At 39.2% G+C, this 25,733-nt stretch overlaps 1 protein-coding gene across 2 annotated transcripts in view; it reads left to right on the top strand.

Annotated features, from left to right (window-relative positions):
- Window positions 1-25,733, top strand: part of rab6ba (RAB6B, member RAS oncogene family a) — a 70,436-nt gene that overhangs the window by 35,319 nt on the left and 9,384 nt on the right. Inside the window, exons 3-7 of one of the 2 annotated variants that reach the window (XM_042006894.1) lie at window positions 7,444-7,497; window positions 7,826-7,952; window positions 10,507-10,618; window positions 16,792-16,885; window positions 20,765-20,831. In XM_042006894.1, the coding sequence (XP_041862828.1) occupies window positions 7,444-7,497; window positions 7,826-7,952; window positions 10,507-10,618; window positions 16,792-16,885; window positions 20,765-20,831 (454 nt within the window). The remainder of the gene's footprint in view (window positions 1-7,443; window positions 7,498-7,825; window positions 7,953-10,506; window positions 10,619-16,791; window positions 16,886-20,764; window positions 20,832-25,733) is intronic. The other variant, XM_042006895.1, reaches the window with a different exon arrangement.

Raw genomic sequence — 25,733 nt, 5'->3', positions numbered from 1 at the left:
CCAACCTGACTACAACTAAATAAATTACAGTATTGAGATGTTGTTGCCATCAAAGTCCTCCACTCAGAGCAGTCATTATAAGAAACATGAGAGAACACAGTTTCTTAAACAAATGGCTGTCTGCGGAGGTCTTAAAGTAATGAGTCCTGAAGGGATGGAGAGGGTACAGGCAGCATGCTAAACAGACAGATAACATCTGCTTATTCAATAAAAACTTCATACACTGTTTAATCCTGGTCTCTGCCTTATAATTCTATCAGCTGGTTATTTTGCTTGTTTAAAGACAGTGTATTTACAGTCCAGAACAGGCAGTCCTTTCATTCCTGTCTTACACACAGAGGGATAGTGGGTTGATGATTTTGCTGGGGTGCAATGACCTCTGCTTTGTTGCCGTAGATCACAGCTGAGGCTCCCCCCTCGGCCCGTATCTTAATGTCGTTTCTTTTCCTGCCTGGCCCGATGACAGGAAAGGCTGTAAATGATTTTGCTCTTTTTCTGGCTCAGCTCCTGAGACCTTTAAGAATGAATTGAAATGCAGCATGCTTCACATCAGTGTGTATTTATGCTGCTGCTCGGGGGGGGGGGTAGATTTAACCAATGAAGATGGAAAATTGATATGAATGAAGCCTGCGGGAGACACCTGTCTTGAGAGGATTTATGAAGTCATGGTCTCCAGGTGTGTCTGTAGGATAATCACGCTTGTTTTTTTTTTTTTTTTTTTCATTGTATGTTAAGCTGAACATTTGAGCAGATCCAGTTCGGTCCTGAGAAAGAAGAGCAACAGTAATATTGAGGGATGAAACCGAGCATGGCGGTGGCTTGAGTCTGCAGGAGGATGCGAGTGAGGCGAGACACATTTGCTGCCTCTAAAGCAGCAGCCTCCCATCAAGCAGCCATCCAGCCGAGAGACACAGCGGCAGGCGTCCTCACTGCCTGGCAGCACATGCTAAAGGGCTCAGAGGCCTCCAGAGACCCGGAGCCGCGGTGGAGCTGTCAGTCAGGCCGCCAGACTGGGTCGCATCTGTCTGATCCGCCCAAATACTCTGCTGCTGCTTTTAGCATGAGGTGGATGACTTAGTGGACTTTTTTATATATTTGAAGTTATCGGGATGATGGTAACAAATTAGGTCTGAATGACATGAGACTAATTGCAGTTTATTTATATATTTACTTATTTTAATAGTGTCGCTAATAATGTGATTCAATCTTTTAAATTCCAGCTTTCACTTAGTGTTAATGCAGAAATATATATTTTTATATGAGACGGAGGGTTACCACATGAGATGACATCAAAATATAAACCAGGTGCATGTACCCTTTGGGGTACTGGAGACAATCCAGAGGGTACTTGGAATAAAATAAAGGATAACTTGTTCTATCTTTTCTATCTTTCCTACTTAATAGATCTGACTTTAGTTTGTGTTAAGATGTCAGTCAGTTCAGGTGGTCAGTATTACTACACATGTGGAAATGTACTCGTATGCACATTTATAATAAAAATAAATAAAAATGTAAAATTTTTCAGTTCTAGATACCTCTTTTTAAATGTTTTGTGACTTTTATTGATCCATTGTGATCTGTAAGTTGTAATATACAAGTAAATGTGTAAAGAAAATAAAAAAAATTAGGAAAATAAAATTTGTAAAATGTAATGTATTTCATATATATGAAATTAATCAAACTGAATAAAAATTATATATTAGTTTTCTGACTAAATTTTAAATATGATATTAAATTGATTTAATAAATGTATATATGTATGAAAAAATATATTTTATATAAAATATATAATAAAATGATTAAATGTGTAAATAAAATTAGTAAAGAGGAAAAACATTAAAACTTCTGTTATTTTCTCCAGATATTTCAGGTTCATAATGTTTTCTGTTTTCTTCATTAAATGTAAATATCTTGATAATATATGTACTTCTTTGCACTACAGGGGAAAAACTTTATTTATCTAATTATTTATAGATTATTATGCTGTTATTTTACTGGTTTAGAGTTTGGATTTAGCTGAAGGTGCCCCGAAACTAAAATGTGAATTTGTTGATATAAGTTTGAGGAGCGATGGCCTAACACACAGATGTAAAGTAGAGAAATGAAGGTGAAGATGGAAGCGCTGGTGTAATGCTGAGGACTTCATCACGAAGACGAAGATGAACAAGCTGAATCTACTGTAGTCATTTCAGAGTCGTATTACGGCTTTAAAGGGTTTCACTATTCGTTTTTAGGGCTGGGTTTAAAAAACTGATTTATCGATTTGAATCGACTCAAATAAAATAAATCCAATATCGATTCATAAAACTCTGTCAGTTTTTTATATGTCCTCTTTTACGTTAACGTGACTTTACTGTACGGAGGCTTAGCATTAGAATATAAGAATATTGCACGAAACTTAATTTATTTCAGTACTTCAGCTTAAAAGGGGAAACTAATATATAAAATCGCTACATGCAAAGTGAGATATTTCAAGTTTGTTATAATTTTCACGATTATGGCTCATAACAAAAATGCCTGAAACATTTCACTTTGCATGTGACGATATATGTTTAACTTTTTAAGTTAAGATATTCTAATAATTTATTTTTGCCTGTATAGACACGTACCTGGTTTCCTGCGTCGCCTCCGCCCAAAACCAGCGTATTTTCCTGGTGAAACATGTTGGATGCATGTTCTCCTTTCTCTGTCATGTTTTACAGGCTTCCAGCCGTTCTTTAGCAGAATAAACAGCTGGAACTTGTAAAACTGATGACCAAAGGTATAAAACTCTGCATCTATAAAGCTGTACCAGCCTTTTTTATGAGTATTGTTCAAAATTCATCAGCCTGTAATTTCATGAACTACTTTCCTTATAAACAGCTTGTCGTCAGAGGGAGGAGATGCAATCATAGACGGATTTATCCTGCCAACTGATGCTGGCAGTAAAATTCAAATGACCCAGCTTTCGTGTTTTAAGAACCTGCCGTTGAATCCAGTGCTGGGAGCTAATGTCACTCTGCTCTCTATAACTCAGCTGTCTCAGTGTAACAGCATTTCTGCTCCATAGAGGACCTTGAAAGGCCTGCTGGGAGCTCTAGAAAGAAGTATTCTTATTTTCTTATTTTCATAAAAGCAGCAGCTGTTCAGTGGAATAAATAGTTAGAAATTATACAAGATAATACACTTTGTACCACACAGCCCAATGCAGAGTTTCTATCTGGTTACAAATCCAACCTCATACTCATAATAATAATAATAATAATAATAATTAATTATTATTATTATTATTATTCTCTGAGAGGTGAGCAGGACCAGCTTGTGGCAGGCTGTGGGGTAAATTGTGATAGATAGTTTTACGGAAGTTTTTCAGGCATCAAGGAGGTTTAGAATCCAGCCAGTTTGGGGTTAAACACAAGTCCACTTCCCTGAGACTGTACACTAAGTGGAAGGAGGAGGCTGGGTCCTGTCCAGGATGAAACAATGAAGATCCTGGAGTACATCCAGAAGAACATCATCTTCTTGATGTTGCTGTTGTTCAGGATTACTACATCTATTAGTAATCCTGAACAACAGCAACATCAAGAAGAAGGAACGCCGCAATATCAACAAGGAGAAAGTTGAAAAGATGTGGGAAGCAACAGTGGTGCCAGTAGTAATCGGAGCACTCAGCTATGAGCTCCGAACTAGGAGAGTGGATCAATCAGATCCCAGGAATACCATCAGATCTCCATCCAGAACAGCATCTAGAGCATCTGGATACAACTTAGATACTGCACAGAACCATAAAACTCAAGGCAGGATGGATCCATGTTTTCATGATGTTTCCACCAAATTCTGAGCCTACCATCTGAATGTGGAGCTGAAATGGAGACTCATCAGACCAGCAACGTTTCTCCATCTTCTGTTGTCCAGTGTTGGTGAGTGTGTGTGAATTGTAGCCTCAGTTTCCTGTTCTTAGCTGACAGGAGGAACCCGGTGTGTCTTCTGCTGCTGTAGCCCATCTGCTTCAAGGTGGGACGTGTTGTGTGTTCAGAGATGCTGTTCTGCAGATCTTGGTAGGAACCAGTGCTTAATGGACTTCCTGTTGTCTTTCTATCATCTCCAACCAGTCTATCCTGAAGATCCTAGTAGATCACCAGTTTCTGAAATGTATAGATAATATAAGTGTCTTAGATGTTTTGCAAATACTTGTACTTGAAATTGATTTTTTTGTTGGTCTTTTTTAACAGTTGCTTTGATGCCTTCTGGTGACCCAGAGGACATGACTTTCAAAATATTCTGCCTAAATGAAGAGATGATTTAATTGGAGGTTTATTTTAATTATCTTGCCTGTTTTTTTTTGGTTTTTTTGCAGCCTTCAAAGTATCTTTGCTTGATTTATTTTCATTTTGGCTTCTGTCACTTTATTTAGTTTATAGTTGAAATTCTTTGCGGTTGTTCAGTTTCATCCCAGCAATGCCTGAGTGTAAAGGAAGAGTATAAATGACATCTTGTCTCCATGCCAGCCTCTTTGAGTTAGTTCAGTGTGGTCGTTGGCATCGCCAAGGAAACAAGTGCGTGATCAAGCTGCTGATGCTCGGTACTGCCAAAGTGGGCAGTGGGCACCCTGCTGAATAGCTTGATTGAGGAACACAGCATGCATAGCTACCTGCCTAATGACAGATGGATATAAATGCATCACTGTATCATTTAAATTTAGTCTTTTAAAAGAACATTTTGAAGGGTTCTGGAACAAAAATGCATCATTTCTAGATTTGTTTGCAGGATTACTCTTGTCAACCAGACCTGTCATCCATCGATGGTAATGCACCCGCTCCAGCTGGCCAGTGCTGCATTTCACAGGCTGGATCAGACAGGCTTTAAACATTCAGCAGGGGACTTCTGTGAAATCCTGACTCATTCCTGCATCCCCATCCCCACATATGTCCACCCAGGCAGCAAACATTTGGATGAAAGAGTGCAAAGTTACACAATTACAGAGTTCCTAGAGTTTAAAACGCTACTAATTAAGGGGGACCACTATTGATGCAACACCATGAAGACCAAGCAGCTCTCCAGACAGGTCAGGGATGAAGTTATGGAGACAAATAGAGTTGGGACTTTCCAAAACTTTGAAAATCCCACCGGGCAAAATTAAATCTGTCAACACAAAATAAAAAAATAATGTCACCTAAACAAACCTGCCAAGCTCGAGCTGTGCACCAAAACTTAGAAACAAGGCAAAGAGGAGCAAGAAACCAAAGGTAAAACTGAAAGAGCTAAAGAGCTGCACAATAGATGGATCTGTCCATAGGTTGACCGTACACTCCTGGGTTTTAAGAGTAGTCGGGAAATAAAATTGCTCTCATAAAAAGAAAGCATGTATTAGTCTAAAATTTACAAAAAGATTTGTGGGAGACTCTCCAAAAATTTCAAACTAAAAAAAGAACTTTTTGGCCTTTGAGGAAAATGCAAACTCAACACTTCCCATCACACCGAGCAGGGTCGTTTCTCACTATGTGGGGGGCCGATGCAGCAGGCTGTTGGTGGGACTCTTCAGTGCAGAGATTCCTAATCCATTAATTGATCTATGAACACGCCACAATCTATGACACTTCATTTTCCCTTCATTCATAGAGCCTGAGTTTATAATATTAATGTCGGTCTCTATTATTTGATTCAGTCGACCACTGAAATCCATTTTATTAAAAAATTTGCTTTTAGGGGAAAATATTATGTTTTAAAATGCAATTGATCAAAATCATTATTTACAAAGCCTGTAATTAATTAATTACATTTTTAAACAAGTCCAACTTTAAATAAAGTTTACATTTTTAATTAAAGACTCGTAATTCTAACACCTCAAAACAATAAAAAAATGGTTGGTCAAGATCACCAGAAAGTAGATCATTCTATTAACTGCTTACAATGTGCAAATAAATAAATAAATAAAATAAAGTCTGTCAGTCTGAACAATGGTAGGACAGTACAGTCAATTCCCAATGGACATAATCCTTTTATTTTAGACCATATTTATAGACAATACAAATCTTATTTAAATTTGTCTGAGGCTAACTAAGCTAGCTAGCAGGACATGTAACACTCACTAAAAACTCTGTGGTACCCCTCCCCCACCTCACATCAGAAACAAATGTCTTACCTTTATCCTCCTACTGTCTTTCTTCCTCTGTGTTCTTCTACTTACTTTTTCTTACCCTTGAGGGTAAAAACATCAATTTTAGATCTCATAAGGCCGTTTACTATCCATTTTATCATTAACAGGAATGATGGGCACCTGTCAATCATTCCGATTTGTTCCTGTCTGTGAACATCACTCAAAGCATGACAGCTGAGTCCAATGATTTTGACTCAATTATGCCACAAAAGCACCAGCCACAGTTTATCATTGCAGCTTACTTTATTCTTATATCCTACGTTTATTTTAGGCATATATGGAGTAAAGACAAGTCATTTTAATTCTCCCCAAATAAAGCTTAACGTTTAGCTTCAAGGCACACCAGCGGGTTGTGAGATCTAATGCATTTACATAGTCCACAAATAGCATAAAAGGGGTCTGACCCCCAGAATAGCGTCCCTATAGTGAAGCATGGTGGTGGCAGCATTGTAATGTGGGAGGGTCATTAATCAGCTGTAACTGGGAAACTGGTTGGAATTAAGGGAATGATGGAAGACCATAAATACAGGAAAATATTTGAAAAACAGCTTTCTGTCTAAAACGTATATCTGCTGTCATTTAAAACCTCTCATTTCACACTCTTTAGCCAATATTGAAGTTCAAGGCTTCCACTACTGAAGTCCTAATAAAAAACATAGTAAAAAGCCATATTTTTAATAATGATAAGAATCAAAATCTGTTTCGTCTTTTTTTTTTTCTTCCAAAAAAAGACATGTTTGGGTGACAACAATCTGATGAAACGGCTACAGACTTGCAGTTTAACACTGATGTCTTGGTTTGGATTTGTCCACACCATAGCAACTGATGCTATTATTGCAGGCAGCAAAGCAGAAAGCCGTGGGCTTTAGTGGAAAGTAAACATCTTTCATGCAGGAACAAGCTGCCATCTGCTTCATGACACATAAAGGGACTTATTAGACTGCTGTTGCTATAGATAAATGGATGATGGAGATCAATGTGAGTCATGATTATAAGCGTCACATTTTAATGTAAAAATAACTTTAAATCCACACAGTATAGAGCAGCATATTGATGATATAGTTTTAATTATTAAATATTTACAGAATAAAGCTTACTAACTACTAACACTATAACTGATGATTAATCAAAATTAACGAAGAAACTTCTAAGACAGACATATACAAGGTGAGAATGACGTGTTATAGTACATAATGTAAAAATGTTATGATCATAACAGCATCTTGTGCATCTTCAGATTCAGTTGCTTTTCTTGGTTTTAGAGTTGATCCAGTGATGCTGATTTCTGGATGTGTTTTCCCTTCCAGGCCACAATTGGAATAGACTTCCTGTCAAAAACCATGTACTTGGAAGATCGAACGGTAAGGATCTAAAGTTGCATCTGAATCATGTCCTAACAGATGTTCACTGGTGGTTTTATGTGCAGCAGCATTTCATACTTGGTGTTTATCTTTACTTTCATGTTGAGTGCCGTTTGCATGCCGTCTCTTACACTGGATTAATAAAATCCCTCTTAAGTTTTCCTATTTGTTCATCATTAGCAAAACTAAATAAATAAATAAATAACCTTGGCCAGTAAGAGTCTGCCCATTTCCATAATAGCAGCTGTGAATCTTCTGCTGTGTTTGTCTGAAGGGAGCCGACTGTTTCCAGGCTCTCTGACTGTCTGAATCGTCTTCCCTTCCTCAGCTTTCTCTCTCTGAACCCCAGGTGAGGTTGCAGCTCTGGGACACAGCAGGACAAGAGCGTTTCAGGAGCCTCATCCCCAGTTATATACGGGACTCCACTGTGGCTGTGGTGGTCTACGACATCACAAGTCAGTGCCCTTAATGGCTTATTTAAATTGTACATTTACTTGCTGATACTTTTCTGCCAGACATCTGAAAATCCATCTATAATCAAGATCAAACTTATTTTATAAAGTGTGGCCAGAAAGTCAACAATCCTACATCTCATTGATCCTGTTTACATTCACACCAAAAATCTGATCAGTACTTGATTTCAGGTGTTACCTGATTATTTGAGTGAGCATGAAGACAGCATAATCTGATATCCTTTATCATATATTGCCAGTTTCTGAGAATGCACCTAGATTTCTCCTCATTTGTGCACATAGACCCGTATACCTGATTTATTTGGTCTTTTTTACATCTGCGCATGTGGAAAAAAACAGGGTTGTTTCTGTTTTTTCCGTCTTTGTTTAAAAATATGGATATACTCTCACGATGTGAGCAGAATGCAAAAGAAAAATGGGATCGTATGCAGCAGCAGGAAGTCAGAGTAGAAATGAAGTATAATGTCCTCATGTCTATTTAACCGCTTATTAGCTCCCACATTAGCCACTAATGCTAATGGGTGCTGCCATTTTTAACTACTACAGGATGTTTTGAAAAGAACAGGAAGTTACATCACTAAGTGGTCAGAAAGAAATCTGATGGTAGAATGGAAAATGTTGACAAGGATTTAGGAATATTGCATTTTAGAGGTGGATGTAGACTCTTAAATTCAGATTATTACAATAATCTGATTACTCCCAGTTATCTGATGGTCATGTAAATGGTCTCACCGTTGGTTAATATCTGTTATAGCTGGACGACAAAAGCTGATGTTTAACCTTGTTTTAGAATAAATATCTTTTAGTTTAATCATATCTGACATCTTGTGTTAAATTCTCTTAGGAGCCATTTTTCTTAAAAATGGATGAGTATGATGCCCATTTTAACCCCTTAACACCTACCTTTATTTACAATAATACAAATATATAAACCCAGCGACGGATTGGTGACCTGTCCAGGGTGTACCCTGCCTCTCAACTAGTAATTACTGGGATTTGCTCCACTTTCCCCGCGACCCGAATTGGACTAAGCGGTGTAGAAAATGAAATGAAATAAATATATAAAATGAATGCAGGAGAAAAATCTGGGAAAAAAGACACTAGAATAATTAAATAGAATTCAATATTAGATCAATTAAAAACAATAAATACATATAAAAATAATAGAAAAATAAATACATATGTAAGAGTAAATTAAAAACATAAATAAATACAAATGAATAAGAACTTAAAGGCCATAAGTAGTTTAAGGCAATGCAAATTTATTTATACAGCACATTTCATACATAAGGCAACGTAAAGGGCTGTATGATCAGAGAAGAACACCTACAGCGAGTTACATGTGAAGCAAACAACCTCTGATCGTAAAAATGTGGAATAGTGATGCATTTTGCTACAAGCGGTTATGAAAGTGTCAAACTGAAATAACGCTCTCACACACACAGTTTGTGGGACCTGTTGTCTTACTTTTACCTGGACTGTGATTACTTCATTACCTTTGAGGCTTTACCACCTCATTTCCCTCCCACTGTTCCTCAGACACAGATGTAAATGCTGTTGCTTTGATTTCTCCTCCTTATGTTGGCTAGAATGCAAATAAATATGTACATTTAGAATTTTTTTTTCTTTAGTGGTCAGTTGCACAGAAACCCCTACATACAAAGTTCTTAACTATGTATGATGATAACAACAACAAAATTTTACTTTTTTTTTCTCAGAATTCAGAAAAGTCTGAACTCTAGCAAACATGTGTACAAGTGTCATCTGACTCAAGTGTCCTTTTTTAAAATTTTTATTTATTATTTTTCCCTTGAGGATGAGGAGGATGCTGATCTTGGTTTCAGACATTCCTGGTTCTCCAGAGCATGTTTGCATCTAAGGTGGTGCAGCAAATCGCTCTTTATCTGGACATTGTTGTAGTAGTTTGGTCCCCATCCGACCTTTTTAAAAGAAAAACATCTCCATGACAACAGATGCGTCGTCTTGTTCAACTTCTGCGTCAGCTTCTCTGTCTGAAATTTCTCTGTCCATTTTCACTGCTCAACTCCTCCAGTAACACAGCTGCAGGTTTACTGGTGCAGCAGTGGAAAATGTCCCCCCTCAAACAGTTTCCCAACATTAGGGCTGTTTAAGCTGGTGTTTGGGGTGGTGTACCAGCTCAAACTGGTACACCAACCAGCATTAATCAACTTTAATAAAATAAGAAGATAAAAAATTTGCAACTTATAATACGAAAAGTTGACGAACTTTTAAGTTAAAAGCTACAACCATGCATCATTTCCATTCATCCTTTTTCATCAGTTGTTTCATCCAGTTGAGGATCTCGGGGGGGCTGGTGCCTATCCCTGCTGCCATCGTGTGGGATGTGGGGTCACCAGCCCATCACAGGGCCACAACACAGACAAATGACACAACCGTGCACACTCAAACTCACTCCTACAATCAGTTAAATAAGAAACAAACCAGACATGTTGTTAGTATTTTATTACTTCACTTTAAACAAAGACTGTTATTTTACTTCGCTTTATTTCCATAGACGTAAATTCATTCCAGCAGACGTCAAAATGGATCGATGATGTGAGAACAGAGAGAGGAAGTGATGTCATCATCATGCTCGTTGGCAATAAGACAGACTTGGCCGACAAGAGGTATGCACTCTACTTCCTAACTTCAGCATCTCTTTTTATGTCTTGACACCATGGCAACAGTGATGTGCAGAGAGGCAGCCGGTCTGTGTGTAGGCACGAAACCAAAGAACAAAGCACAATAAACACAAGGCTGATCCACAGGCTGAAGGATGCTCTGATCAGGAGTCGGAGAATAACTTTGGATATTACTGAGACGGAGCCGATCATCTCAAAAGTAATATGAATCTGTATGGATTCAATACTAATAGCCTCACAGTGTTGTAAGAAGACAGGTGTGAAAAATAGCTGTATGCTCCAGTATCACATTGTTAGCTCAGCTGGACATGTTGATGATGGTTGGACATAAGTAGGCTAGTCAGCACCTCCTGTCAGACCATTTGCTTTCAGATGAATAAAGTGCTTTTTGCTTGAGAAAATGAATCTGTGATTGAGTCTGTGGAGAGCTGTGGACACAAAGGAATTATTTTATTATACATACTGTGTGTATATAAGTTGTATAGCTGTGAGACGAAGGTTAGAAAATGCTGATGAGAGGAAGTTTAATGAAGCTGAGATTGAAAACAAATTGATTTGCAAAGAGAATGCTTAGAAAAGTGGGGTAAGAATTTACATGAAGCAGAGGTATACACTAGAGGAAGAGCTGGAGAAAATAAAGGGAGAACTCAACCATAAAATGACTTGTGTTCTGGTGGTAAATTGTGTTACTGGTGCCTGAGTACAAAATATAGCCTGGAGACAGATTTCAGGGAAAAGAATCAGCAAAAATTATCCAGAACGAGTCTTGAGATGCATTTACAAAGCAGGACCAACTTACTGTAGTAAGACTAATTAACATATGGAATAATTACTTCTGTTACCATATATCAATTTTATTCATGTTTCTATTAATGTGCAGGCACTCTAGAAGCAGTTAGTTCCATCATTTACACTCACCGTCCACTTTATCAGGTCCATTTGTTCAATTGTTGGCACAAACATCCAATCAGCCAATCACATGGCAGCAACTCATGATCAAGTCATGTAGACATGATGGAGACATGATGGAGATGACTTTAGTACCTTAGTACCAATGTGGCCTGGTTTAACCTGCACAGCCTGCCTGAGTATTGTTGCTGACCATGTCCATCCCTTTATGACCACAGTGGAGCATCTTCTGATGCTACTTCCAGCAGGATAATGCACCATGTCACAAAGCTCAGATCATCTCCACCTGCTTTCTAGAATATGACGATGAGTTCACTGGACTCCAACGGCCTCCACAGCCACCAGATCTCAGTCCAGTAGAGCAGCTTTGGGATGTGGTGGAACGGGAGATTCTCATCATGGATGCAGCCGACAAACCTGCAGCAACTTTGTGATGCTGTCATGTTTATATGGAGAAAACCTCTGAGGGATGTTTCCAACTGGTTCCAGCAAGGTGGAAATCATAAAGTGGCTAGGGAGAATATTTCAGTATTCACTTTCTCGAAGAATATCTGTACACATCATTTAATTTTCACATTACTCTTTCTCCTTGTCATATTTTTTCCTCACTGAACATCAGAACAATCTGTCCCCATGTCGTCAGTAATTATATTGTTACACTCAGTATTAATTTCCCATGTGGTAAAAACAACTCGGCACAGAGAAATTCCTGTAGCGTTTTACTGAACAGTATGTCAGTAACTAAAGGGAGGACAGGAAAAATGTCACTGGATCTGTCAATAAAAGCTCACTGCTTCTTGAAAAAGTCTTGAAGATTAAGACGAGACTGAGGTTGAATATGTTTGGTTTCGAGTTCACACAGACAGGTGCACATGTCACATGCAAAGTAAATTGTCTTAATAAATTTTATCGGTGAGCCAAGACATTAAAATTCAGCAAAGAGTGTTTTGAAATGACCTCTTTTAAAAAATTACCTCCAGCAGAAAAATGCTTAAAATAGTTTATCATTTGATTCATGCTTAATTTACTTTATTCACTTCGGTTTGGTCTTAATGTGGCCTGAGAGTTAAAACCACAGTAAATTATCGAAGAAGTAAAGGCTAAGAGAACCCCCAGGAGAGGGGTAAGCAGGAGATTCGTAAAGTACAGAAGATGCGTGTAGACACTCTGAAGCAGCAATGCTAACATGTAGCATAGCAGCATGATGAGGAGAAACTCAGCTAAAAGACTCTACCAAGCATTGGCATCCAAACCAAACAGTTTAAACCCCAAGCTGTTAAATGGGAATGTAAGAAAAACATGAGAACAGCTGTCTGCTTCAGAGCTTTTGCTAATTTCTCCACTACAAGCAAACCACACAAACAAGGTGTCATATCAAAGCAGAGACTTTGCTGGTTACAAAGACATTTGTCTCATCACGGTGGGACAAAACTCTGGGAGCTAGCAGCCAGAATCAGAAATCTCTGATGTTTCTCCTACAACTCTGCCTTTGTTTGACATGAATCATGAAGGTCCTGCTGGTTTCCATGGAGATGAAGGAGGTTTTATAGTGAAGGATTCATTCCTACAATCATATAATATCTTGGGCTTCACTTCTTTCTGGATCCTCGTGTTGTTTCTAAGGTGAATGTGGGGGCTATCCCTGGATTCTTCTGACTCTGACCATTGATAGAGGCGTCCATCATCAACAGCCGATGGCTTCCTGAGATATTTACCTGTGTAACACCTCTGTTAAACCAGGTTGGGGTTCTAGCCTCTGGTTTTCAATGACAGTAATGGGGTTTTCTTTTAGGAGGACATAACATTTACATTTTTTGCTGTGTTCCAGGTGAATTTACTCGGATGCAGGAACACATATCTTGATACCGACACTTCTGTAGTAATCTCACATGTCTCAGCTTTCTGTAGAGACCAAGATTATTCATACAGCCATTAGGGTAGTGAATATATACTTCCTTTATTTATAGGTATGTCATTTCAGAAAGGAGGCAGAAGGAAAAATTGGCCTCGCCAAGAAGAGGTTAAAGGCGGGTACACACTACAGGATAATTGGGTCGATTTTTGAACTGATCTCCCTCTTAGATTAGGTACACACACAGATTATTGGACTGTTTTTGTCCCGATTTTGTCCCTTCTGATTATCTTACTTCTTATAGGATTTTCCTATACAATTATCATTTGGGCTGAGGTATGTTACGAGTGAATTCATCCCAATAATCGGTTCTGACCGATAATCGGAAGTATTGAACATGTTTAATATTTACGACCAAACATCTTCACGTGTGTGAGGAAAGCCGACGACTCCTGAGTTGTGACTGTGTGGATGGTGACGGAGGCTGGAATGTAGCCAATCAGAAAGCGAGCTGGCTGGGAAACAAGGAAGGATATAAAGTCTGTGTTCACGCCATCTCCAGTCTGTTCCTATCTTCAGTTCTGGATCTTTCTGTTAACAAGAGTCCCAAGACCACCATCATTCCTTCGTGCTGAATCTTCCATACTGGGTGTTACCATGTTTCTTCTTCGTTTTTGTTAGATCACATTTGATCACGAAAGATTTCTGGCTCACCAGATTGAAATAATCTGTATGTGTGTACTTGGCCGTACAATCAAAGCCAGCAGAGGCCTGATTGTCGGGTGTTTGCAAACCACATCATGTCTGATTTTCCCACCGTTTGGAAAATTCAGTTTCTACATGAACTAGTTCAAATTCCAGTTCACACATTTCAAAATGAACTAGTTCAGTTCATAATTCAAATTTTATAACTAAGTTCTAAAAATGAGCTAGTTCATAGTTCTCTTTCCCCCAATATGTTGCTGCTATATAGTGTGTGGTGTGCTACACACACTATAAGATCAGAAGAGAGAAATCTTGTGCGATCTGTCTTGTTATCAAGCGTGTGCTCCCTAAATCTGAAGATTTGAAGAATCCTGTAATGTGTGCCAGTCTTAAACCAGATATTTAAAAGGCATTTGCCCCCTCAGGTTTTCAGTGCTACCGTTAAAACTAATGTTAACAAATCATCATAATCTCTTGCTTTGATGTTATTGCCACAGAAATCCACAATAATCATAGTGGCATTGAGGGGAGACGAAAAGATCAGTTCAGTGTTGTCAAAAATCAGAGGGGCTGCAGCGTGTTCTTAACTCTGACTGTAACGTGGTAAAATTGAATTTGATTATAAATCTCTGAGCTCTCTGTTGGCTGCTATTGTTTACTGGTGTGTGGTGGAGCTTTTCACAATGCTCAGTGCGTATGGGAGTTGAAGTATCCACAGTTTAGGTGCTCTGCATTTCAAGGAGCTCAGCATGAGGGATATCTGGTGTGCATCATAAAGCAGACGGCATTGGCCAAGTGGTGCATGGTGAGCTGCACACTGACAGGAAGGCTTCTTTTAACTGTTGAACACAGCCTAACTCCGCCTGTTGTTTTGTTCATTTGTTCGAAACTGTGTTCGAGGTTAATGGTTTCATGTTATGAGATAATTGAGACTGTATAATGAATTTTTACAAAGCTCAAATCTATTATCAGTCTTTTGATACAGAAAGGAGACACATCCATTGCAGCCTGCTGAGAAATTTAGATTATGATTATTATAAACTTTTGTTCTGTTAAGAAAACAGTGCAGGTCGTTGTAAACAGCACGATAATGATCACACTGTAAATACGTTAAAACAGACCACAGTTTGTGAGACTGAAAGGTTTTGTGTCTGAGATGTTGGTCAACAGCACCGGAGCACCACAAGGGACTGAACTCTCACCATTTCTCTTCACACTGTACACCTCAGACTTTCAGAGGTCATCAGAAATACTCTGATTACTCTGCAGCTGTGGGGAGTATCATTGATGAACAAGAAGCTGAGCACAGACCTGATCAGTCAGTTTCTGGCATGGAGCAGAAACAGTCACCTCATCTTGAACGCAAACAGAAGAGATAATATAATAACATGCCAATAATGAGTTAATTTAACATGGCTTGTTATTATGTTAGTGTGGTAGCATGAGAAAAATAACACACCTGATTTAAATTAAATAGTTCTCCAAAAGCTGGTTGTCAAGTTCTGCTCCAGCCTCTTGATGACAAAAAGAAAGAAAAAGGAAGAAAAACAATCTAGGAAATGCAGTTTTATGTATGTTTTATTACATTTTTTCATGTTAGGCCAGTCACATAATAACCAGCCAATAATGTAATAAACTTATTGCATCATTGACTAAATGTTATTACGTAATTGGCTTTATTACATTTAAAACCAGCCAGAATTATTATGTTATTGGTAGGTAGTACACTATCGGTTGCTACACACCCTCTACTCAACACACTGAGGAAACAGTGTGTTCAGTCAAAGGCTTCTTCAGATCTGCTGTAACACAGAAAGGTAAAAAAGTCACTCCTCCCAGCAGCCTTATTAAACTGCCCATCTAGCCTCTCAGTGACCGTTAGGATGCTTTTAGATTAGCTCTATCCTCACAGATGCCACTGCTTCAAGGGAGTCAGTAAAACACTATAAACATGTGCTCCAAATGAAATCTGTTCAGGGACAGTTTTCAGCTTTATTTGAATGGATTTGTCTTATTATTCTGGGTGACCATAAACATGAGATGCTAACGATCATTTGGTCCAATTAAGTTGATTTTCAAAGGTATCGAGCTGGATGAGCTGCAGAAACAAAGAAAAGGCAAGAGTCAATAAAAACGAGAATAAATAAAGATGCTAAATACTAGTGGTCAAATTGAGAATTGATTCTACAGATTTCTTCTATATGATGAATAATGGATTCAGCATAAAGCGCTATATAAATCTAAGCCATTATTATTATATTAATGATGTTTTGGTGGCAGTAATGAGGCTTGTACTGCAGTTCAATCCTGTAATTTCCTCCAAGTTGCCTGTCTGCTGCTGATTGAGCCACAGTGTTGTTTAAGTTGGGATTCAGCCCGGCATCCAGAAATAGCTGTCTGAGCAAACTGCTGGCTCTGATCTCTCCATGTTCATAAACACCTGATCCAGTCTCTGTGTCACAGCGAGAGCCAAGCAGTCACTGCCAGATTCATTAAAACCTGATGCAAATTGGCTTTAATTTCTCACAGGATGGTGTGCTTCCTCATTCTTGCCCAGTTTGCCAGTTAAGCCTCCTGAATCTTGTGTATAGCATCTAGTCGAAGGTTAATATGAAAAGCTGTTTGTGTGTGTGTCCAGATTCTGGAGTGTATTATTCTGCAGAATTTTTGATGAAAATAACTCTCTTCACAGACAAATCACGATTGAGGAAGGCGAACAGAGGGCTAAAGAACTGAGCGTCATGTTCATAGAGACCAGCGCCAAGACGGGTTACAACGTCAAACAGGTGAGTTGCAATTATGGAAATATAAAAACACATTATGTCCAATGGAAGAGTGATTATTTACCTCATTAGTAGCAGCTAATGTTTGTGATCATTATTGCAGCTGTAGGATATAAGGCTCTGTGGAGTTCTTTGTTTGACTTCACTGACAGTCCCTGCATACATCCGTCCTTGAGATCTAATTAGCCTTGCATAGCCAGACTCCACCGTGGTCTCCACAGCGCTGTGTCAGCAATGAGAATGGTCTGACTGGGCCAACCTAACATTCTGCCATGGAGGAAATACACATTGATTTGTTTGCATTTCCTTAAAACAATCGCAACTGTCTTGGAGCAACGACTGTGCCTCTAAAGGACAGTGTGGAATATAATAGATCTTTAGACTAAGCTTTGATAAACATGGGGAGATTTTTGTACTTTTATTTTCTTTAACCAGTGTGATTTGCATTCATGCTTGCAGCCTTCACATGTGAGCTTCCTGAATGGTTAAAGTCTGAAACAGCATGTTTTTATAACTCCAGGTTAAGCAGCTTCTGACTACGAACGTGACGAGCTGTTCATCCTTCTACCTTTGGTTGTGGCTTTTTAGAGCCGCTTTAAAAACACATGTCCAACACTGTAAAGAGGTTGGACAGTGTCTCAAGCATCCAACCACATCACAGCATCACAACTTTGATCATGGTACGATATTATATCGATTCAGTGGAAAACCACTCAGTGTTTTTCAATGTCACAAATTCAGCCAGAATATGATTTCGATTCCTTTTGATTCAGGATCCACAGAGACGATATCACATGTTGATTTATAATTAAAAATACAATTTTATTCTTTAATTCAGTTAAAATGGACATTTTTACAGAAACAATCCAATTCAGTCCAGTTGACTTTAGTCCAGTTATTATCCATTATTTCCATTCCAATTATAATTTATTTAGCTGTATTTCTATTTTGAAATTATAATGCGAACACAGCGGTCCCATGTTTATTGCGGGGGTTACGTTCTGAAAACACCCGGCGAAATGACGGCCTTATTCATTTTTCACAGTTCAAATGCATGTTAAGGCCTGATTATCCCTCCTCGGAGTGTTTATAGGCCTTTCCCAAACTATAATGAACATTTTCAACATTCTCACACACACCTACTATATTTAACAACGTGAATTTCTTAATAATTACTCACCCCGTAAAATATATTCCAGCTTCACTGCTGGAGCTGCGTCCCCACCCTCGTCTGTAACGCCGTTTTTCACAGGAGGCCCGGCTGTTGCTGTCTTTTTCAGAAAAAGACAGCAGGACATGAAGTAGACTGACTCTGTCCAGAGTCCTTTGGCCAATCAAGACACAAAACACAGTGGGCTGAATCCTACAGTAACACTTGGACATAGAATGGTTGAAATGGGATTTTCATACTTTAATATAAAGTGCTGCATACAAAAAGCATCTGCTAAACAGCAAAACCGCAGATGAACCGCGATATGGTGAGGGACCACTTTAATTATATTCCAATTAAAATATTATATTCCAGTTAATTCCAGTCATTTTTTCAATTATAATCGAATTTTTTGTAGTACACTTGATGAATCATAATCAATAAATTTGAGTCCAATTTATAAATTATAATTAAATTAATTTTAGTTCAGTTCACAAATTTTAATGCAATTAATTGTAGTGTAGTTTTTATATCATGATCTAATTAATTGTACTCCGATTTATAAATAGCAACCCAAATAATTGTGGTCCATTTTATTAATCATAATACAATTAATTTTAGTCCAATTCATTAATTATATTCCAGTTAAGACAAATCAACTTTATGACCCAGATTAATTCAGTTTATTAGAACTTATGCTAAGAAAACCAGAGGATTGGACTGAATCTTTAGATCAGTTTAATCCGTCATCCTGAGCTTTAAAGGGACGTTCATTCATTAATGTAAACATGATCTGTTCCTTAAACAAAAATATCCTGAACCACAGTCTGAACTTTAAAATGTTCACATCATGTAAGAGAAAACTGAAAGAATATATTTCATTCTGTAGACATTAAATTACAATATAGTGTAAACCTTCCTCCTAAAACCAAATACTTTTACAACTTAGTTATAAAAACAAAGATAGTACAGGTGGATATCATTTTCCTCATTTTCTTTCTTTCCTAACAACATCTTTATAAATGATCACTGTGTCAATGTTTGATCGATATTTTCAGTTCTGATCAGTGAATGGATGTAAATCGATGAAATGTCCACCTGCCTCTTTTCTTCACTGCCTTTGCTGCTGCATTTCTGTGTTTTGTGCTTCATTCATTGCTTGCTGACTAATGTTTCCAAAGATTTTGATGCTTCCAGAAACAAAGAGCAGCTTTTTTTAACAAAGTCCGTCTGTTTCTGAATAGATGATTGTTGTTCACGCCAGCCAGTCTGTGGAAGTTCAGAAGTGGGAGATGAAGGCCGGCTGTGTTGTGTCCGTCAGTGAACGGTGTTGACGGCAGCCGCCTGGCTCATAGTGCAGCAGCACAGACAGAGGAGGCTTTTCTTCACCTCATTTACAGACTGTGGACGCAAACAGCCGAGTCCCAGAGCTGAACATGGTGCTGTGAAACCAAAACAAAGGTCCTCATGCTGCATCCCCAGGCTGCAGCGTTCCCATTGTTTGGCTGTGTCATTGTTCCCCATCCCAACGTTGAGCCAGCAAATACAGGAATCTCAATACAAATAAAGTAGTTTTTTTTAAGGCTGAATTTCAGATTTTTTAATTTCTATGCAAATAAGCAAACCCTGATTTTTAAAGCACAAGCATGCCGGTGACAACATCCTTTTATCACAGTCCAAAACACCCGATTCATCAGTCTTTACTTGTTTCCCAGGAAGCCCGTCTGGTAGCATCAATGGAAAATACATGATTTAATAACTCTTGGCCACAGATTTATTAAACATGGGAACAAGAGGTAAACGTATGTTAGGGAATTCGTGGCCATAGCACACATATAACAGGTCATTTTGATTTGATTTGATTTTAATCTTGAGATGAATTATAATGATTTAACAAAGCTTACTGAGTTCACCTGACTGAATAGCAGCAGGGACTCCAGGTACATCGTTTAACGGGGCTCCGCTGCTTTAAAACTACAAATCCCTCAAGAACAGCCTGTCTACGTCCGGCTCAAAAACCCCAAAATCACTGTGACAAAAACATGACAAGCTAGCAGCCAAAGAGTCTCTAAAAAAGAAAATTTACCTACATCATGATATTAACCTGCGTGAAACACATAAAACTGTGAAAAAAAGTGGTCGCTGTTAGCATATTTTAAGGATGTGATGTGACGCAGAGCATTCATGCTCTGTGTTTGTCAGAGGCGGATCAAATGGACTCTTACTATCCTGGATGTACCATGTAGATGCTAACGGCTCCAGCAATAGAGCACATGGATTGCGACAGTGGAAGGTAGCAAGAGGAGTGAAGAAAATGTGGATACAGAAGAGCTCGTAGCGAAAACAGAACAGCACGTCGGCCATTTGGAACAACATTAGAGAGAAGAGAGATGACTCACTACAAACACATGTACTCTGCAGGACATGCCCGATACTTGTACAAAGCAGCAGGGGACACACATTTAACCTCCGCTGCATGGGAGCTTTTGTATGAGAAAAGATCATAGCTCCTTAAAATTTTATTTATCACAGATCATATCGTCATGACAACTTTTAAAAGTGTTATCAAGTGTTTTCCTAATATTGTGCAGCCATGAAATAATTCACAAATTCAAAAAGTATCTTAATTCTGACTCCTCTGTGGTAATCTCACAGGTTTAACCTCACTTTAAGGTCCGAGATAAACAGCCATCCAGCTGATCAACCGTCTTTGTTCTGTTTATCTCTTCCAGCTGTTTCGACGTGTCGCAGCTGCTCTTCCAGGGATGGAAAGTATGCAGGAAACGAGCAAAGAAGGAAGTATCCTTTGACTAACGAGACTTTTTAACAGTATAAAAATCATCATTTCGTTCATGTAAACAGACTGAGTGCAGAGGAAACACTGTTACCTTGATGAGGGTGCATCATCATCATCATCATCCACGCTGAAATGTTACGTCTTGAAACAAGCGTCAGCCAGTCGTCTGTTTAAATGTGTTTTCAGGGAACGTTCTCGCTGCTTGTTTCAGCACTGCTGTCTGACATGTGTAGTTTGTGTTTGCAGCTCATTTCAAGCTGTGACAGCCATCTCAGCGTCCAGCCGTCGGTCACCAGCTCCTCATATCTGCTGGGAATGTTAGAGCTTCGCCTGAGGAAGGCTGCAGCACGGCCAAACCAAAGCTGCACTGTAGCATAGATGGATAGCTTTTATAAACCAGCAGATCATAGATTTTATCTATCACATGAGGAATGTTATATTGTGCGTGGAATATTCTAAAGCCCTTTTCACACCTAAGATATGCAACATTAATGTGTGATCATTCTGTTAAAGTAGCGGCATTCACTCATTCCCACTTTCCCATTAACATTCCTCACTTTTCATTCGGATATGCCTTGAAAAGTGGCAGAAAAGGCCTCTGTGTGCGATATTTGCAGTTCACACGAGATGATACAGTTCGTGTCGTATTACCATCCCGATGGAGTCGCAGTTTTCTGACATGTTGAATCACCAGAACAATTCATGCCAGACTTCTAATAAAAAACAGAGTGGTGTTGGATGGAGCTGCTGGAAGGTTTAACCTGTTTCACATTGCAGTGTTAGCATTCTGCACTACAGGAACAACAGAGTTGTTATTTACTTCAGGAAAATGTGATGTTTACTTCACCAGAGGACACCATCCCCACATCATTATTAGAAGTGGAACCACAGAAAACTTTGTTCTTCCTTCTAGAGCTGTCATTAATATTCATATCAAAATAATAAAAGTGTTAAAATCAACACAAAGCAGAAGTTTTGGATTTTCCTAAGCTAATAATGAGTCATGCTACATAAACTCAGCGTCCACTTTATCAAATCCACCTTGCTAGTAACAGGTTTGGACCCTTTTTCCAACAAAACTGCCTTAATTTTTAATGTCATAGATTAAACAAGGTGGTGGAAACCTTCCTCAGAGGTTTTCTCCACATTGACATGACAGCATCACACAGTTGCTGCAGGTTTGCCTTCTTCATCCATGATGAGAATCTCTCGTTCCACCACATCCCAAAGCTGCTCTACTGGACTGAGATCTGGTGGCTGTGGAGGCCGTCGAGTCCAGTGAACTCATCGTCATGTTCTAGAAAGCAGGTGGAGATGATCTGAGCTTTGTGACATGGTGCATTATCCTGCTGGAAGTAGCATCAGAAGATGCTCCACTGTGGTCATAAAGGGATGGACATGGTCAGCAACAATACTCAGGCAGGCTGTGCTGGTTAAACCAGGCCATGTTGGTACTAAGGGGCCCAAAGTGGGACAAGAAAATATTCCCCACACCATTACACCACCAGCAGTCTGAACCATTGATCCAAGGCAGGATGGATCCATGTTTTCATGATGTTTCCACCAAATTCTGAGCCTAGCATCTGAATGTGGAGCTGAAATGGAGACTCATCAGACCAGCAACGTTTCTCCATCTTCTATTGTCCAGTGTTGGTGAGTGTGTGTGAATTGTAGCCTCAGTTTCCTGTTCTTGGCTGACAGGAGACACCCGGTGTGGTCTTCTGCTGCTGTAGCCCATCTGCTTCAAGGTTGGGCGTGTTGTGTGTTCAGAGATGCTGTTCTGCAGACCTTGGTTAGAACCAGAGCTTATTGGACTTCCTGTTGTTTTTCTATCATCTCCAACCAGTCTGTCCATTCTCCTCTGACACCAATCAGACAATCTGGTCCAGACAACTGCTGCTCACTGGATATTTTCTCTTCTTCAGACCATTCTCTGTAAACCCTAGAGATGGTTGTGTGTAAAAATCCAAGTAAAAACTCAGACCAACAACCATGCTACGTTCAAAATCACTTAAATGTCCTTCTTCCTCATTCTGATGCTCAGTTTTAACTTCATAAAGTCGTCTTCTTCATCTCTATATGACTAGATGTGTTGAGCTGCTGCCCTGTGATTGGCTGATTAGATATGTAAACAGGTGAGCCTGATAAAGTGGTCATTAAGTGTTTTACTGCATGATTGTGGCTAAAAATACAAAACTGATTTAAAACTGAAGTTCTTTTGGGTTCTGTTGAAGTAATTGGTGGCGTCTAAGATTTTGGGTTCATAGTGAAGACAAAAATACAATTTTAGTTCCTAACAGGACCTTTATTATCATCTTTTCTTTTCCAGCCAACACGAGTCTGGTGAGATGATTTTAATTTAAATTTCTGGCTTCCTTATTAACACAGATGACCCCCACACTTGCTCTGGGTCGACTATCCTCTTCACTCGGCCTGCCTGCAGATCTGCAGTGTTAATGACACGATGTTTAGGTAGGAAGTTGTTCTCAGAGGGTGAGCAGAAGCTAACCCACAGGCCTGGACATCCATCATAATTCAGCATGACCCGTCTGCCCCGATCTACAAGCAGGAAACACACTGCACACAGTACAGATCTAAGACTTCTGCTCACTCACAGCCTCTTTCTATCACCGCGGCTGAATTTTGGTCTCTAGATTTTCCAGAGTTGAAATTGTCGTTGAAAGGAGAACAAATAACCAAATGTTGCTAAATGTAAAGAATAATATGTAATACATCATCCTACATCCTCCAGCCTTTCTTCTAGTGAGATCAATACTACTCACAGTGCATTAACAAGAGTGGAGATGCTCCATTTGAAGCCATCCATCACGACACCTCCACCTCCCGACGCCAGCACGCCTCATTACACACAGACGAAACGGGATGAGAGAAAACGTAATCATCTGATTGTGAGATACGTTTAATAATCAGGAAATACGATGAAAAACAGAGAGTTCAGGACAGCTCTGATGTCTGAGAGGTAACTGACCTGAGTATTTAACTGGTGCTGTACGAAGTTCGTTCCCTTCACCACGAACAGATAAATACTGAAGTGTAGAAATATTCAATAAATAAATATGCAAATGAAGTAAATAAAATGTTTTAATAGAATGTACTAATAAAATAATACTAATAAAATATTAAATAAGTGTAAATATATAACATTTATTAAATAAAATAAAAACACATTATCTGTTTATGTTTCATTGGCATATTTATTTATTTCATAGCATACTTTATATATTAATTTCACTGTGCCTGAAACGGCTCTTCGTGTTGGTGAAGGTGGGACTAGTAGGTGAGCTACAATCCTTCACTTCACCATCAGCATTTGGTTTCCCTGCAGCAGAAAAACACTGCCGTGCTCCTCGGCGCGCTGACGTAGCTTCACACTGACGGAGAAGTGACAGCTTTATAACTCATTAACTTGTGAGTTGAGGAGGATGTGAAGACCAGATGCTCAGGGGAGAAACAGACTCCATTCATGCAAATAAGAATGTTTACAGGTTGTTGATAGTTTATGTGAATGTGACAGCAGAGCAGTGTTTCAGTATTAGACAGTAAATCCTGACCAGGATGAATGTAAAGCTGCTTTAATGCTCTTTTTTTTACCATTTTATTAATGTGTTAATAATTATCTCCTGTTACGAGCACCGGACTAAGTCAGAGGAACAAGGAAGTCCTAAAGATGTGCAGAGTTTTAGAAATGCTTTAAAACTATTTCCCTGATGTAAACCAACCAACTCTGTAGTACAAAAAAAGTTATGGTTTGGTTTTTATCCCGGTATGATCTGTGGATTTGGGGATCTGTGTTCCTCTAAGCTGTATATTCAATTCTACCTGCAACAGATGGACTCTAGGGTTTACAGAGAACGGTCTGAAGAAGAGAAAATATCCAGTGAGCAGCAGTTGTCTGGACCAGAATGTCTTGTTGATGTCAGAGGAGAATGGACAGACTGGTTGGAGATGATAGAAAGGAAACAGGAAGTCAAATAAGCACTGGTTCCAACCAAGGTCTGCAGAACAGCATCTCTGAACACACAACACGTCCAACCTTGAAGCAGATGGGCTACAGCAGCAGAAGACACACCGGGTGTCTCCTGTCAGCTAAGAACAGGAAACTGAGGCTACAATTCACACACATTCACCATCACTGGACAATAGAAGATGGAGAAACGTTGCTGGTCTGATGAGTCTCCATTTCAGCTCCACATTCAGATGCTAGGATCAGAATTTGGTGGAAACATCATGAAAACATGGATCCATCCTGCCTTGGATCAACGCTTCAGGCTGCTGATGTTATGATGGTGTGGGGATATTTTCTTGGCCCACTTTGGGCTCCTTAGTACCAACATGGCCTGGTTTAACCAGCACAGCCTACCTGAGTATTGTTGCTGACCATGTCCATCCCTTTATGACCACAGTGGAGCATCTTCTGATGCTACTTCCAGCAGGATAATGCACCATGTCACAAAGCTCAGATCATCTCCACCTGCTTTCTAGAACATGACGATGAGTTTACTGGTGTTACGACCCGACTCAGGGGTATGGAAGGGCGTAACAAAAAACACGGTGAGGACAGGTGGTAAGTTAAAATAAAAGCCCATTTATTTACAATTCAAGTGGGGGCTCGTCCAGGAAATTTTCTTCTAATGTCATCTGGAAGGATCTCCTGGGGTTTTGCGCAGTGTGGATAATTTAGCCATTTGTTTTTTTTTTCTTGTGTGCGTGATTGGGAACTATTATTTGGAAGGGGCTTCCGGTTGGCAGCTTCCGGTGGAGCATGGTGCCGTCGGGTGAATTCACTCCATGCTGGTGACGGGCATTCGGAGCTGCTGAGGCCACGACTCCAGTGGGAGCGTGTGTGTGTGTGTAAAGGTGATAGGTGACCTGAACTCAAGGCT

This window comes from Melanotaenia boesemani, chromosome 14 (genome assembly GCF_017639745.1).
Source record: "Melanotaenia boesemani isolate fMelBoe1 chromosome 14, fMelBoe1.pri, whole genome shotgun sequence".
NCBI classification, from domain to species: Eukaryota; Metazoa; Chordata; class Actinopteri; order Atheriniformes; family Melanotaeniidae; genus Melanotaenia; species Melanotaenia boesemani.
This window is presented reverse-complemented; position numbering and strand designations above follow the sequence as displayed.